This window comes from Amblyomma maculatum, chromosome 1 (genome assembly GCF_055883805.1).
Source record: "Amblyomma maculatum isolate TAMU_Amacu chromosome 1, ASM5588380v1, whole genome shotgun sequence".
In the NCBI taxonomy this organism is placed as follows: Eukaryota; Metazoa; Arthropoda; class Arachnida; order Ixodida; family Ixodidae; genus Amblyomma; species Amblyomma maculatum.
The window spans coordinates 303489702-303507503 of NC_139344.1; the positions used below are offsets into that span (position 1 = coordinate 303489702).

The window sequence follows — 17802 nt, forward strand, 5'->3', positions numbered from 1 at the left end:
CAAGTTTACAACGATATTTTAAACTGAATGTGGATGCTTTCGATGAGTAGAACTGAAAGTTAATGAAAAGAAATAGAACACATATGTGTGTACAGATTAATGTCTTCACCAAAACCCGTGTTGGAAAGAAGTAACAACATTAGGCAATTGAAATGTATAGCTGTTGTATCGTGGCAAAAAGAAGAATTTTGTGTCTTTTGCGTTTTCTCGTTGTTGCTGCACCATGCCACAGCAGCCGTAGCCCCCACTTCCCGAAGGCCTGAGAACACAGAAATTGTTAGCTCTGATCCGCTAGTGCAGGCACATACACTTTCTGCTAGGAAAGAAAACCTTCTGGAAGGATACCCACTGCACATTTAACGGCACAACGCATTACGTCACCTTGGTGCTTTCACTCCCGTTAATGCGAAATTCGCGTGGTCCCACATAGGAAACCTAGCATCGTTCAAGGAGTATGCTGCGAAAGGGAACTATCCTCTGCCACAAGTATATTGCTGCGTTAAAGTAAACACTAACAAACATGCAATGTACCTTTTTGTCAGAACGCATAACCAAATTCACACAAAGGCGATATCATAGCTCAATTCACTTATCCTGAAGCCACTGTGTGCAGCTTTAGGGAATAAAAAAAATGTGTTTCCCTATAATATAATCTGTGTTTCCCTTCAATCAAAGATCAGCTGCCAGTAAGCGCTTGTCCGTGTCTCCGTTCATGTGAACGGGTTGTTAGCGTCCATTTTTGAAAGAAAATTCCCCTCGCGCCGAATGTTTGCAACGCTTGATGCCGCCCTGCGAGACTTTCGCATCTACGCGTATCATAAGCGTGCAAAGCAAACTGCACTCTTACCAACACATTACCGTCGCGCAGAAGAGGCATGCGAAAGCCACGAGCGATTTGTACGTGCAGTGTTATCAGGGGCAACAAGAATCCCTGGCCATTCTTCAGAACAAATGTTATTTTTAAAGCACTGAGGGCGCAGTCCAAATGAAAAGTGTACAGTTTGGGCGCATCCCACGCACTGCTTGCCACACGTGTTGCCAACATAGGAAAACTAATGCAGAGCGGCGATAGTCTCTGTTGTTCTCATTTCATGACATAGAATTAAGCTGTACAAATAGAAACCTTATACATTGTCGTTGTTCTGCACACTGTACTGCTCTTGGCCAGCCTCATTCTGCTCTCAAATTCACACGAACAGAAAAACATTAATCTTGGACATGTAGCTGTAGTGACAACCAGAAACGCAACAGTAAATTTAGTTGCATGCTTTACAACCTTTTGTTTGTTACTGCGGGTAGCCGCGATATCGGCGGCGTCGGATCCAAACCACGCTCTCCCTCGAGACCGTACATTTATCCGGCGCAGCATGTGTGGCTGAAGTTAGGCTCTAGCTTACCACGCCATAAATAACGAAGAGGGCGGCTGCCGGCCGACTAAGCAAAGACAAGGCCGCTTTCCTCCTCTCGCGGCTCCGGGAGTTACTATACGATTTAAAATGGCTATAGCAATAGGCCAATAAACTGGCGTCAAGTGCATATAACTTATTTATATATCGTGCGTCCTAATTTATAATTTGTGATTTCTTTCGTGGTACTCGCTTCGTATTGGTCGGTTTGTGGGGTTTAACGTCCCAAAGTGACTCAGGCTATGAGAGACGTCGTAGTGGAGGGCTCTGGAAATTTCGACCACCTGGGGTTCTTTAACGTGCACTGACATCGCACAGCACACGGGCGCCTTGTTTTTCGCCTCCATCGAAAAGCGGCTGCCAAGGCCGGGATTTGATTTCGTATCCTTGGGAACAGTAGTCGAGCGTCGTAACCACTGCGCCACCCCGGCGGGGTGCGCTTCGTATTGTAGCTAAGTATAGTGTTACGTTCATACCTGTGACAAAGCATTTCTATATTTACTGCTCTTCAGCTCATTGCAGTTAGTTCAAAGTAACACTAAAGCATGATTACTTTGACAGCATTTAAGTAGAATCTGTGAGATCCAGGTGCATCTCATGCACTTTACTGCTTTTTAACTAGGCGTGTTTGTCAATTTCCAAAGTGAACAGCTTGTTAAACATGGAAATAAACAAAACTCAATGAAGCCGTATAAAACAGTCGCATGAAGGCTTTATGATTATTTTATCGCTTCAGTGCCTACGTCAAAATATTCCAGTTTAATTTTTCCAATTCCTGGCACCTTCCTTCAGAAGAGTTCACTTTTCGTTTGCAGGTGACTGTCAAAAACTTAGTTTCTTTTAATTCTTCAAGCCGTGAATTTTTGTTTTTCTTCCTTCCTTCATGTAGAATTCCTGAAGGCCGAATGGCGTCATTTTCCAGTGCGCCCTCTTTTTAGCTCAGAGCTCGCGATTGAAGGTACAATTGGGGCCTTATTAGTCTCATGGAAATGGAGCTCGGATCATCAGCTAGACTATACCCAAAGCAGGGCAAGGCCTTTTCCTTCATTGAACCCGGTCCTGTTGCATCCACTTAAGCCCAGCTTACTTAACATCATCCACCCACCAAATTGTTTATTCTTAGCGACCATCCGTTGTCCTGTCTTCGCAATGTATGTCCTGCCCATTTCGTCTTCTTAATTTCAACCACTGACCCAGTCTGCTCGTTTCCTATCTCGTAACGTTACACCTGCCATTTTTCGTTCCTTTGCGTTCTCCTCAACTTTAGTAGACCTCTTTTCATTAACCTCCACGTTTCAGCCTCATAGGCTAGTATCGGTAGAATGCAACTGTTATACACTTTTCTCTTGAGGGTAAGCTGCTAGTCATAACGTTTAAGTACCTGCCAAATGCGCTCCAATCTTATTCTCCTAGTTATTTCCCTTTCGTGGTCCGGATCTGCGGTTACTACCTGTCCCAAGTAGACATATTCGCCTACCAATTCCACTGCTTCGTTACCTATGTTAAATCGGTGTTCCTTTCCCAGGCTGTTCAACATTACCATAGTCCTCTGCATATTAATTTTAGGCCTACCTTTCTGCTTCTTATGTCTAGATCATTCATCATTAGTTGCAATTGGTGCCCTGAGATACTTAACAAGACAAGGTCATCGGCAAATCGCAGATTACTGAGATATTCTCCATCGGCCCTGATGCCTAACTTCTCCTATTTCATGTCTTTGAATACACCCTCTAAGCAAGCTGTGAATAGTACTGGGGAGATTGTGTCTCCTTGTTTAACATCTTTCTTAACTGAAATTTCACAACTTTCATTATGCAGAACGATGGTTGCTGTGCAGCCACTATACATATTTTCCAGTACTTTCACATATATCTCACCTACACCCTGATCTCGCAATGCCTGCATTATTGCTGAGGTTTCGACCGAAGCAAATGCTTTCTCGTAGCCAATTAATGCTATATATATAGGCTGGTTATATTCCGTGAACTTTCCTATCATCTTTAATGCTATGCATATTTGTGACAACTGACGAACACAGCACGTAGCAAAGGGACAAGACAGAAGCGCTGAGACACAACTGTCTTTATTTCGAAGAAATATGACCTCTTATACCATCGCACCACACATATAATAGCATGCGTCTAATAGCGTATAATAGCATGAGATTGCATCTAATAGATGCAATCTCAATGACAAGCACAGTCCTCTAATCAAAGAAGCAAGTCATATTCTTAACACGTTCCATTCTTTTTCGGTAATGCAACAGACGACGTGCTCACACAATAATCACTCATCCTCGCTATCGAAGCTGTCTCGATAATCTCTCGGACCAGCTGTTCTTTGTGCCTCGCAATTACTTTGCATTTGCTGAGCTTAAGTTCACAAGTCTCTGAGGGGCAGTCCCTGCAATGAATCACCAGGTTTCTGGACGCTTGCTCGAAATTCGTTTTGTACTCAAGAAGTCTTTCTTTCATGGAACTGCCGTCTCTCTAATGTACTCTTTCCCACATGCCACAGGAAACGAGTGAACGAGGCCCGTTGAACATTCTACAAACGTGGTTTGGTGCTTAATGGAGTAGCCCTGTTTCTTTTATGCATCGCAGTCGTTCACCCGTCTGCACAAACTTTTGAGTTTGTTAGGGGTGCCATCATCCCATTCACGCCTGCTTTTCGCCCAATTCTCTTTAGGCGATGAGATACGTTGTGAATATAAGGAATTCCCGCTGCGGGCCTCCTTTCTTTCTTTTTCTTTGACTCAACCTGCCGTTCGGGCTTGGCCCGCATGAAGGACTTTTGCATCCGCTTGGCAACTGATACCAGCAAGTGGGGCGGGTAACCCGCAATGCCAAACCGTTCTGTTTGACGAAGAAAGCTCACTTCCATTGTGTAGATTCACGACTCCCTCAGGGAATTTGTCATGCGCAAATTCACAATAGCTCTCTTAGTCAGCCTTGAGTGTGCCGAATGAAATGGCAGTGGTGCTTTCTTCCCTCTAGGCTCATAGGCCCAGCTAGCTCTCTTGTTACCTCGAGTCGCAAGTCCAAAAACCTGAGAGACCCTTGGGCAGGAAGCTCATGTGTGACGGCAAGCGGTTGCAAAACTTGTACAAAGTGACCCGCCAAAGTGACCCTGAGGAAGGCGTGCCTCCACAAAACGGAAGTCAGCTTTCTTCGTCGAGCAGAACGGTTTTGCATTGCGGGTTACCCGCCGCACTTGCTGGTATCAGTTGCCAAGCGGATGCAAAAGTCCTTCATGCGGGCTAAGCCCGAACAGCAGGTTGAGTCAATGAAAAAGAAAGAAAGGAGGCCCGCAGTGGGAATTCCTTATATTGCTCAAGAAAGACGTCTTGAGCACAAAACGAATTTCGAGCAAGCGTCCAGAAACCTGGTGATTCATTGCAGGGACTGCCTTTCAGAGACTTGTGAACCTGAGCTCAGCAAATGCAAAGTAATTGCCAGGCACAAAGAACAGCTGGTCCGAGAGATTATCGAGGCAGCTTCGATAGCGAGGATGAGTGATTATTGCGTGAGCACGCCGTCTGTTGCATTACCGGAAAATAATTGAGCGTGCTAAGAATATGATTTGCTTCTTTGATTAGAGGACTGTGCTTGTCATTGAGATTGCCTCTCTGATATGGCTGTGACGCATGTTATTAGATGTGTGGTAAGATGGTATAAGAAGTCATATTTGTTCGAAATTAAGGCAGTTGCAACTCAGCGCTGGTGTCTCGTCCCTTTGCTACGCGCTGTTTTGGTCACAAATGGATAACCAACTTGCCCAAGCTGCGTCTCTCATAGCCTGAGTCGCTTTGGGACATTAAACCCCACACACCACCAATTTGCTCAAGTTTCTGTCCTGGCTATGGATGTGATGGATGGTAGGGTACCCTTTCCGAAAACCTGCTTGATCCTTTGGTCGATTAAAGTCTAAGGTTGTCCTGACCCTATTAGCGATTACCTTAATAAATATCTTGTACGTAACGGATAATAAACTGATTGGTCTGTAATTTTTCAAGTCTTTAGCGTTCCCTTTTTTATGAATTAAAGTAATGTGAGCGTTCCTCCATGATTCCGGTACTTTCGGTATCATCAGGCATTGCGTATACAGGATGCCTAGTTTTTATAGCACGATATCCCCTCCGTCCATTAAAAAATCTGTCGTTATCTGATCCTCCCCATCTGCGTTCCCCCTTGTGGTTTCTTCGTGGTAATAGGCCACCAACCACCGCGGGTTCGAGCGTCGCGCGAGCCGAAGCTCCGATCAGCCGTCACCACGCGCACACTGAAACACCGCAGCGCGCATTCAACCTCCACAGGGAGGAGAGCACTTCGTGGTAAGGACACAAGCCTCCAAGTTCACAAAGGAGACGTTTATTGAAACACCATCCTCCAGCGGTACATACACACACACACACACGCACACACATACACATATATCCAAACGCACATACACACACATACTCAGTCACCGGGTCCCGGGAGCGCGCGAGGAGTAAGGCTCCCCTGCGCGCACGAAGTGACACGGAGTGCGCGCCGCAAGGGCGTGCTGTGATCTCTCTCTCGCGGTGACCAAAGGGTTCCTTTGAGAAAGTGTGGGCAACCACCGCAAGGAACGCCTGTTGCGGGTCGTTGGATCACGATCGACAGGCTCGAGCTGCGCTCTCAGGTACGGCCCGGAGCAAGTGAACTCGAGTACACACTGGTCTGCGTGGACAAAGGCCGGCAGACAAGAACAGTAGCGTACGCCTCTTGAGATGTCTCGGAGTGGTCTCTCCCTGGGCCCCGCCCGGAGGGTCGCGCGAGCGCGGCCGTCGAAGCGGTGCCATGTTCCCGCCAAAAGGTGCCAATGAGAACAGCCACTGGGACGCCATTCCGGAGCTGTGGCCGAGCGACAGTGACAAGTCGTCCGGACATCTCTCCGCCGCCTCAGGCGGGAGGAAGGGAAAGAGGAGAACAGCAGGGAAGTGGGCGGCGACCGCGCAAAGGGCAGCTGCAGCAAACCCGAATCCTACATCCTCCTCTCCTTAATTGCCCTCCTACCCATCAGCGAAAGCACGCGGCAGGTCCCCAGCATGAAGAAAAGAATGCTATCCTCATGCAACAAGTAAACTACGCTTCAGCTCCAACCAAAAAGATCTCGAAAATACAGACACTGAAGAAATACAAACATTAGCAAGGCGCACAAAAAAAAACAAGATGGCATGAAGAATAATGTACAAAGTCCCACAAAGTTCCGAAGGCGAAGTAACAACTGTGTACAGAACACCTCAAAGTTCGTCAGTGCGGCTCAGAGAGCCAGCGATGACCGGTGACTCACCGCACGTCGACTTCTGGGTGGCCAGTTAGCAATTGTTGGCTGCAGACGATGTCCGTCGGTGGCGGTACAGGTTAAGTGCAGGGACAGCAAACGCGCCGAAGGAGCCCAGGCGTGGAAACTCCGCGGCGATCCAAGAGGCTCATGTGGCGACCGCGCGGAGCTCTTTACACCACGCTCAACACACGCCGGCAAACACACACGGCACAACGTCGTCGCCTCCGCTCTTGGCACGCGCACGCACAGCCGCAGCCACACACACACCACACAAAGGGTGGCGCCGACCTTCAGAGACGGACCTGTCCCAAACACCTTCGCAGTGGCGGCGGCTGTGAAAGGGGTCATTCTCTACGCTCTCCATCCCCAAACGACCCCAACGTCTCCTCCACACACGCAGGAACAGCAGCAAGACGGGGCTGCCTAATGAGAAACACTCGGAATTTCAAGCGGAAAGAGGAGAAAAAATGCGCGCTCTACAAAAGAAGACACTCAATGTACAATATTTACAAGATAGGAAGAAAGAACGGAAACAGAAGCGAAAAATGTGAAAAGACACGCACACACACACACACAAAATTAAAAAATAAAGCACACAGGCTGGAACTGAGCTGCCAGAAAAGGGGAGGACCAACCTTGCTTCCGGGTAGGGTTCGACGAGAAAGCTCGCTCCGTGAGGCGGTATGCCTTCGGTTGCTGAAAAGGCCCGCCGTTCGGCATCAATCACACAGGTGAACGTCGCCTCACCTTGTACCGGTGCGGGGCACGGCTGCGTTTCACCGCATAGGGTGTGCCTTGGCGCTTGCCTGTGATAGCAATGGGCACCAGCGCAAGCTCGTCAGACAGTTACGCATAGGCCTTCAGGTCTGCAATGTAGGCACGGCTGGCATTTCCCGTAGGGGGATTCTCTAGCAATGAGCCCCTGCTTGTTACTGGGGAAATGCCCCACGAAATCGCAGGTGGCCATCTGCCACGGACGCACACTGTCAGTTTCGTCTTGCCCGGTGACTTGCCACCCCTCGACTTCTCCATTTGACAGACATGGCAGGAACGGCAACAGCGGAAAATGTCGGGCTTCATGCCGGGCTGCAGTCACTCATTGACTCAGTTTCTTAAAACCTTGGAGCCACTCAGATGACCAGCCAATGATTTGTCGTGAGAGAAACGCAACAGAGCGCCGCTCAGACATTGGGGAATAGCCACTGCAAATGGTTCATGGACTCATCATCCGTGGCTACGTATTTCAGCGGGAGCCCGTCATGGCCCAGCAAATATGAATCCCCGAGGCACGCCGCGACACACGCTGGCTCGTGCCCCCCTGCGCCCGCTCAATACAAGTAGCGTAACGGCGCTGCGCCCGCTGCAATAGAAGCAGCGTAACCGCGCTTCGTCTCCCAAATACCGTCGCTGACATCGCGACAAAACGAGCCATTTTGCTGGACCGTCATAGCTCTTCATGGCTGAAAACGATCCCAGTCATCCCAAAGGAGAGCCTGGTTTCGTCCCTCCCATAGGCTCGCAGCAAACCTTCCGCTGGCATCGGAGTCTCAGAGGTGCTCACAAAGAGCTTTCACCCACGCCTGCTTTGCGAAGCGCTGTTTACCTACATAGCGGAATGGGGGAACCCGTCTGCGGACGTCCCCTTCGTGCCGATCTGCGGCTCGTCCGCTGTTTCGCCCCCTTCGCCTGCCGGCGTAAAGACGCCGCCGCAGGCAAGTGGGGCACGGGATAGCGCGTCGGCTGCTACGTTCGTTCTCCCCTTTAGATACTGCACCGAAAAGTCGAAATGCCGTACCAGGAGAGAATGGCGCGCCAGCCGACTCGCAAGTTTACGAAGCCGCACCAGCCAACTGAACGCGCTGTCGGCGCGGTTTCCAGAGGGAGCCCGGCCGATGCCTCGCCGTTCCCCGAACCGAAATGACTGCAAGCGGGGTACGGGTGCTGTTGTGCGTAGATGCCGGCAGCGGCGGCGTCGCGCACATTGCTTTCGCAACGGCGTAAAGCTGAAACAGCGGAGGCATATGGTCAACGTTCGCACCGCAGGGTGGTCCGAAGAACCATGTAGCGTGCTTCAGTACCTTTGCCGAATGCCGCGGAGGGGACGGCAGGCATGGCGCATGAGCTTGATCGTCAAGGCGACTGGCTCGGCCGATGTGCTGTCCAACGACACATGGAGCCAGGGACAATTCACGTTGGGCGCCAGTTGTGGTTTCTTCGTGGTAATAGGCCACCAACCACCGCGGGTTCGAGCGTCGCGCGAGCGGAAGCCCCGATCAGCCGTCACCACGCGCACACTGAAACACCGCAGCGCGTACTCAACCTCCACAGGGAGGAGAGCACTTCGCTGCAAGGACACAAGCCTCCAAGTTCACAAAGGAGACTTTTATTGAAACGCCATCCTCCAGCGGTACACACACACACACGCACACACATACACATATATACAAACGCACATACACACACATACTCAGTCACCGTGTCTCGGGAGCGCGCGAGGAGCAAGGCTCCCCTGCGCGCACGAAGTGACACGGTGATATCTCTCTCGCGGTGACCAAAGGGTTCCTTTGAGAAAGAGTGGGCAACCACCGCAAAGTACGCCTGTTGCCGATCGTTGGATCACGCTCGACAGGCTCGAGCTGCGCTCTCAGGTACGACCCGGAGCGGGTGAACTCGAGTACACACTGGTCTGCGCGGACAAAGGCCAGCAGACAAGAACAGTAGCGTACGCACCTTGCGATGTCTCGAAGGGGTCTCTCCCTGGGCCCCGCCCAGAGGGTCGCGCGAGCGCGGCTGTCGAAGCGGTGCCGTGTTCCCGCCAAAAGGCGCCAATGAGAACAGCCACTGGGACGCCAGGGCGGGGCAGTGGCCGAGCGACAGTGACAAGTCGTCCGGACATCTCTCCGCCGCCTCAGGCGTGAGGAAGGGAAAGAGAACAACAGGGAAGCGGGCGGCGACTGCGCAAAGGGTAGCTGCAGCAAGCCCGAATCCTACACCCTTTCTATAGCTTCTAAGGCTTTCTTAACCTCGTCCTTCGTTACTCGAGGAACGTCTGATTGATCTTCACTACAGCCAATCTCATTTTTGTCCTGACTACTTTGGCTACTGTAGAGGTCCATATAGAACTCCTCGGCTACATTGATTATCTTGTCCATGTTAGTGTTGAAATTGCCCGCCTTGTCCCTCAATGTATGCATCTGATTTTTGTCTGTGCCTAATTCCCTCTGCCACTTTCAGGCTATCACCGTTATTTAGAGCATGCTCATATTTGCCCATGTTATACTATCTTATGTCGGCCACCTTGCGTTCATTGATTAGCTTTGATATCTTTGCAAGTTGTATCGGATCTGTTGGGTTGGAGGCTTTCATAATTTTGTGTTTTTAAATCAAATCTTTCGTTTCCTGAAATAGTTCACCGGTATCGATCCTCTAACTATTCCACCCCCTACTTCTACCACGCACTCAGCAATGATATCTCTGAAAGTATTGGTCATTGCCTATAAGCTAAGGTCAGCACTGAATATGAGAGCCTGAATTCTACTTTTCTCCATACTGTTAATTCGTTGATAGACGTCTTCCTCACTACTCTGCTCCGTTCCCTTTTCAAATCCAGATTAACTCGAGACCTTGCCACCCTGGGGTCACCGCATCGAACCAATCCGCCTACTTATACATCCTGCACAATGCCAGGGTTAGAACACAGTATGAAGATAAATTCATTCTTAGTGTCCCCGTTAGGGCTTTGTCATGTCCACTTCCTGTTCTTCCGTCTACTGTAGAAGGTATTCATGATTCGTAAGTTATTGTGTTCAGCAAACTCAACTAATACATCTCTCCTGCTATTCATTAACGCACTGCCATAGATTCCCAATGCCTGGTCTCCAGCTTGCTTTCTGCCTACCTTGGCATTGAAGTCGCCCATCAGTACAATATACTGTGTTTTTACTTTTCCCATTACCGATTCTACATCTTCGTAGAAGCCTTCGACTCTCTGGCCATCATGACTACATAATTCTACATCTTCGTAGAAATCTTCGTAGAAGCCTTCGACTCTCTGGCCATCATGACTACATAATTCTACACCTTCGTAGAGGCCTTCGACTCTCTGGTCATCATGACTACATGTATGCGCGTATGGTTGTACAACCTTCAATTTATACTGCTTAGTAAGCTTAATTACGATGCCTGCCACCCTTTGATTAAGGCAATAGAATTCATCTATATTATCAGCTATATCATTGACAAGGAAACCTACTCCTACTTCTCGTCTCTCCGGTAAACCTAGATAACACATTACATGCCTGTCCTTCATTAGAGTATATACCTTACTTGGCCTCCTAACCTCTCTAAGCATTATAAAATCCCATTTCATGCCCTCTAGTTCCTCTACGAGCACTCTAAACTAGCCTCACTAGCTAGGGTTCTAACATTAAACGTTGCCAGGGTCAGTTTCCAATGGCGGCCTGTCCAGAACCAGAAATTCTTAGCACCCTCCTCTGCGTCACAGGCCTGACCGCCGCCGTGGTCAGTTACTCCGCCGCCGCTGGTGACTAAGGGCTGGGGGTTTATTAGACTATGAGGAAGTTTAATGATAATACCACCTAGTTAAGGCTGTCAAAGCGGGGTTAGATTTCATTCACGTACCTTGGATCTGGCGTAAAATCCACGCGAGGAACTGCTGTCATCCAAGCTTTTCTGTGAGCTTCATTTTTTTTTTGGAAACCAACTAGTAATAACTTTTGAGCTACCGTTGTAATTGCCGCAATACTCATACACACAGCATCGGCCCATGCTCAGGCGGTTTCAAAATGCGTGAGCTGAGCACCACATCATGTGTTCAAAGGGCATAAGCCAAGAGAAAACAGTTTGACGTTCTGAAGCTCGAAAACGTAGACGGCGGAAAAGAGTAATGCTGCACGTTCGCTGCTTAACCTGCCCATTGGCAGATAGAGCGGCAAGCTCCACCTGCGTTCAATCCCCCTGCGCTGCACAGAACTCCTACTATCGTTGGCGGTCGGGCAACTAGTGTGACCTAAGCCCCTGTGGAGCGGAGTTAACACTAAGCGCGTGTGCATGACTGTGCACTACGTCACAACGGGGACTTGTGTGTTATCCGGGTCTGTCTGTGGTGCTATAGCTGCAAGATCCTGGAAGAGAACAGTGTTCTAAAATTGTCTAGGAAATAAACATTTAACGGGGTAGGTGATCGGATGACCTTCGCGATTATTAAGGCGAAAGCCCTACTTGGCTTTTGCGAAAGTGTGTCCACAAAACGGGGAAGAAAAACGCAAAATGTAACGTATGATATGACGTCGCATTGAGACGAAACTGGAAGGCATGAATGTGTATGCAATGACAAGTGGTATATAAATGTCATATGATAGCAGTCATTATAGTTTAGTCATGAGTCAGTCAGATCGGAGGTCCAGTGTGCATGACTATAGAGTCCGTGACTTGTGTAAGTCACTCATGGTAGCCATGTGTCACGGCTCCGAAAGTAGTGCCAGACGCCTTCCCGAACCGAGGAAGGGGGTGGAACCTTGACGACCAGCCGGTTATGTTCAGCGTCGCTAATGAGAACACGAAATCAATTATGATATATTCTCAGTATTATACGCAGGATTATAGGACGCAAGTATTTACATGCATTTAAGACAGCACAGTGAAGGTAGCGTGAAAAAGCAATTAATTACTAATACATCAGTCAAATTCTCACTCATCGAGCTACATGCAAATTGAACACAGACATTTAAAACGAGATAAGACGAGTGTAGAGAAAGTTCAGAGTAACTTAGGAAACGGGCATATTGTCCTGCGAGCGCGGCGGCACTCCACTCACAAAGGAGACGCAGCTCCTGAAGGCGATGGTCTTTCCGGAGCCCTGGGGCGCAGTCTTCCGGGTGCAATGCGGCGGCGGTTCGGGGAGCCCGGAGTGCTTGGAGGCGAGAAGCGCACTGCCATTGGGTCCGAGTCGGGTTCTTTTCTAGCCGTCGGTTGACAATGCACAAGATACGCCCACTCAATAGTTCACTCCCCAAGTCAGGGTTCGTAAAAACAAACACGCACGAGTGCACCAAGTAGCTGACACACAGGAAGGGGCACGTAGTCCCCGCACCTTCCACACTGCATGGCCGCCATGTTTCGGAAGAAAAAAAGTAAGTCACAACCAAAAAAGGAGGCACGTACGCTAACAACTTCGGTCCTGCTAAGGGTCACTTTGCAGGCGATAAAAATTTACCCATGTACAACACAAGCAGGATGGACGCCACCGCTCGCGGCTACTCTCCCGCATCAATTAAATAAATAGTCTGAACAAATGTACAGATAATAAAAATCGGTTGTTTTATGTTTGTAAAAATGATATTATGCTATGTACCACTGCAATGCCTCTGTAGGGTCAAGCCTTTCCAGTACTGGCTTTTTGCCGGCACTGTTCCTTATTCACTGCACGGAAACCACCCCGTGACGAGGACGTGCTCCTGCCATGACCGGCAAGGAGTATACACTGACATCAACTCTTCTAGAATACCACATATGTTTAAATATAAATGCTGCCACTTTTGTGACATCATGACACTGAAAAATGTCTAGTCATGACACTCCAGGCGCTACTAAACATCAGCCAACGCACGTGTTTTCTCATTGCTCCAATGCAGATATCTGCAGTGATCTGTTTTTCTTTGTTTGTTTTTTCAAGTTGACTTGCGACCTCCATTACATATATACCCGGCGTACGAGCCAAAAGTACCAATATGTTTTAGATATTGCATCCTCCAAGATATTGTAAGCAATATTGTGTCATTAGGAATCTCCTGGCCTTATTCAGCCATATTTGTTCTTCTTGAAATCTCTATTAGTACAGATAAATTGGGCACTTGTATATTTATTTCAGAAATAAAATTTTTGATTGAAATGTTTGCAGCAAAACACCCTCGACGTAAAATGACTTGCATGATGCAGTCTTATTTATTCAGCACCCGAAGACATTATTGCGCAATATAAGTGCTCTAGCCAGGTGAGGAGACATTCAAACAACACACGGAAAAGCCATGAAATGTAGCAAAATCAAGCACACATGCGCGTACATTAAATGATATAAAGTTGAGATTATATGATTTATGATTAAAAGCACCGAACGCTTCCACACATGCGCAGTCAACGACATTTTTGGGGAGTTTGTTCCAAACAGATATAACATGCGGAAAGAAAGAGTTCTGGCAACCGTTAGTTGGACATTTTATTTCTCGCACCTTAAAAGCATGATCACAACTTGCAGATACAAAATGGACATACAGAGTTTTATTAATTTCGGTTTTATGATAGAAGGTTTCCGGTGCGCATACGCTTATTACTTACAAGTTCTTACTTCATTGCTGAAACGACGCTGTGTCGTAATCGTTGGCGACAAAACGGTTCTGTACGCGTTTTAAACCAGCCGATAATGTAACCATACATGGATATCCCACACCGCGTTCAAATAGTAGGGAAAAGCGTGAAAGTGGGCATTTGCATCACCTGTGCAGTTGCCACTGCCCGCTGGGCTTCCAAGGGGACCGGTGCGAAACCAACATCGATGACTGCTACAAGAACAAATGTGAAAACTACGCAACGTGCATCGACGCCATTGGAAGCTACTCGTGCGCCTGCAGCCCTGGCTACACCGGTGAGCATTTCTTCTTTATTTGCATATTATACTCAAAACGCGCCGCTAGGTGGTGCAGAGCTTAATTCTCGATAGAGCTAAATATTTGCCCTCTTGATCCCCCTCCTATACTTTTTAATCACGCTTGTGATTCAGCTATAACAGTGAAAAGATATGTTTTCTTTTCTTTCCAGGCAACTATTGCGAGAAAAAGATTAACTTTTGCAGCAAAGAATTCAACCCGTGCAAGAATGGGGCTACTTGTCATGACCATTTGACACACTACACGTGAGTTTTTGGTCTTCAAGCATAGTTTGCGATACATTATGCGCTGCCCGGAGTAATATTTCCATTTTGCGAGCACTGACTGCGTACACAACCATTTTTATCTAGCTAGAGTGGTAGGCACAAAGGAGTAGTGGTCGACCATCACTACTGCTGCATCCTTAGATTGGTATTAAAGTGGGACATACCAAGGAACGCTTTTTAGCGCCTGTGCATTCTGTCTATACAGTTGTACGGCAAAACAAGCACTAGGACGGACGGACAGACGGATGGATGAAAGGAAGGAAGGAATATAGGAGCGTCCCCTTTGAAACAAGGTGGTAGCAGTGGCTATCATGCTCATTTTTCTCCCTATATCTTAATTATTGTTTTAGATTGGTTAACTATACCATCATTCTATTTATTGAATTTTTGTTTCTACATTACTAACATTATGTCACTCTTCTGCTTTTAAGCCACCAACCTTCCAGTCGTCTTCCGGTTTATTCACCCGGCCACTTGCGGGCGCCACCTGTACTGCGGCAGCGCAGTACAATCGCGGGTGTGAGCGCCGCATACTGGCGCTGATTTTCGCGTTGCAACAACGGAGAACAACGCCGACGCCGGCTTTTCTGCGACATTAGAAGAACCGCTTTTTGTTGACTTTTTATTTGTACAATAATTTTGTGCGCCTTGTTGTTAAACAATAAATGGTCCACTGCATAGATATTTAACCACAATTCACATTGTTTACTAACGGTGACGTGAGCAATATTGATATGTAATCATTTTGTATTTATTTTAGCGGTATAACCGAATAATAGCGCCGTCATGAAATTTCAAGGAACTACTAGCGAAAAGTATACGACATAGGGCCCATTTCTTAATATAGCTCTTGCTTCGAATACTTTACCATATAAAAGTGTACTCCTTTTATATCATGAAAGATAATCTGTCCTCGGGGAAGCATGAAAAGAGTTCCCGGAAAAATATATTCAGTAAATCATTTAAAGCCATCGCGCCAACTCACCAGTAACAGATCCTCGAGTGAATTCATGCAGTTAAAGCAACACAGTATCCGAAACGCGCAGCAAAGGTAACGGAAAGCTATAAAAGCTCACCTTCCGAGCAGTCTCTCCGAGAAGCACATCATTGTGTACCGCATGCAATCCCCTGGAAGAGGCTACTATAATTACTCCAAGAAGTCCTCTACACATGATTATGTTTTGTTTTTTTAATCACTAGTTCCAATAAATCAATACGAAGATGCCCTTCCAAGCGATGTCTCTGGCAATAGGTTTCCGCAAAATTTTGGTCCCCTAGCAGCCCACTACGCATTCGCGTTTACCGGAAGAGCGCCATATTGGCATCAGCAGTGGCACACTGCTTGTTTTATGCCGGGTCGTTCGGGTACAGTAAACAAGTTTCACTACGGGGAATCGAGGGGCGCCGTGGCGACGCCGGGCTTCTTCATGTGACATTGATGACCCAGTTTGCCTGTAGGACTACGCACTCGTTTTAACCTCCTTGGACATTTTTTACACTGTTATCACGTACCACTCATGTGTCACAAGGCGTTTTTTTTTTCTTCATTGTTTCACTGTAGTTATCGCATAAAGTTGCTCAGAAGGGCATAAAATAAATTCTTGCCCGTTCACATCTGAGTAATAACAGTGAGCTTTGCCATCTTCTTAATAATATAGGTCTGTCACAAATACTTGTGTTGAATGTAAAATTCGAAAATGAGGAGCACATGGGGAATGTTTTGAGTGCGCGAGTGGATTTTAGCCTTGTGATTACTAATTTGATATTGCAACACAGCTTTTTTAAAGAATACCAATGCTGAGACAGCTCCCGTGCACGTCTGACTGTCGCTATATTAAAATCATATTTGCTTCTGTAACACACAAGGGACATTAGAAAGAAGGAACACAGGACTGACGCTTGTCTTGAACTGTCGTTTAATGAAACATGTCATATAGACCGTTTTCACGGCGAGGAGTAAAATAGCCTCGAACCGGAACGCGGGGATAGCAGCAGGGGCGGCAGGGCATTCTACGGAGAAAGGGCACACGTTGCAGTCCTTTGCACACAGAGTGTCTTGAATAGCCGCAAAGCTTCTAAGCCGATTAGCTGATGTGAGCGATGTGCTTTCTTTCCCTGCTCTTTCTTCTTTCGCCCCTTTCTTTCCTTCCCTGATCGTTCATTACCGCCGGCCGCAGTTTAGCTGCTAAGAGCTGCCGCGGTTAGCACAATCTTTTTTTACTCAGTTGTTTGCATTAACAAAAAATAACAACCAAAAGGAGATGATTACCAGAAGATAAAAGATTAACAGCGGTGGTATGCGCGTGTGTCGCTCTACACTGTTCCACTTGCAACTCACTCAATTGGGCGAAGACGAGCAGCTTCTGAATTTCAAGCCCCAATCGAAAATGTTTCGCTTTGGCAGCCTTTCGTGCGAGTTCCGAACACTGTGTTTGTAGAGTAGGGACCGGAAAAACTGAATACCCGTGCAACAACGGCAGACTTTGGGCAACAAGCGGATGATATTCCTTGCGGAAAATATTTACGAGATGCCGCCAGGTAAACAACTATTTCGATTCAGTCACCTGAGGTTAATGCAAGTGTGAAAGAACCTGTCCCATTTGAAGACAACGATATGCTAATAAATTGGTTGTCAACGTATTTAGTGCAACAGCGCCATAATATTTTTTTAACATGCATCTCGTAAGATTTTGCTGCCGATAATAAATGGGAATATGATCATAGGAATAGCAGCGATTGCTTCCAATAAGCAAACCTTGCGACGAAAAATGGACTATATAATTGTTGACAAAAGCAACTTTGGATGAGGTCATTATGGAACATTATTTCATGAGGTCACTATTCCATAGGTATCAATTTTATCTTGTATTTAGATGTCATCGTCACTCCCCGCACATAGTGGCAAACAGGTGGTTGAGTCGTGTAGGCAATGCTGAAATCCGATTGCCTGGTAGTGGACGCTTGAACACCCTGCCTGATTGTCACCTAACAAAAGTAGCCAGGGTAGAGTAAATGGATCCGAAATGGATGCTTAAGACCAGAACCCCAGTGGAGGTGTGGGAACTTCCGCAGTAGCCGCTCAAGCAGTAAAGAGTATATGAATGATCGGTTGACCCAACAAATGTAGCGCGATTAGCA

The 17802-nt window shown here is 47.4% G+C and overlaps 1 protein-coding gene across 1 annotated transcript in view; it reads left to right on the forward strand.

The window, feature by feature from the left end:
• sli (slit guidance ligand) overlaps nt 1-17802 on the forward strand; it is a 793209-nt gene that overhangs the window by 704258 nt on the left and 71149 nt on the right. Inside the window, exons 30-31 of the mRNA XM_084583167.1 lie at nt 14237-14376; nt 14550-14643. Of these exons, the coding sequence (XP_084439293.1) occupies nt 14237-14376; nt 14550-14643 (234 nt within the window). The remainder of the gene's footprint in view (nt 1-14236; nt 14377-14549; nt 14644-17802) is intronic.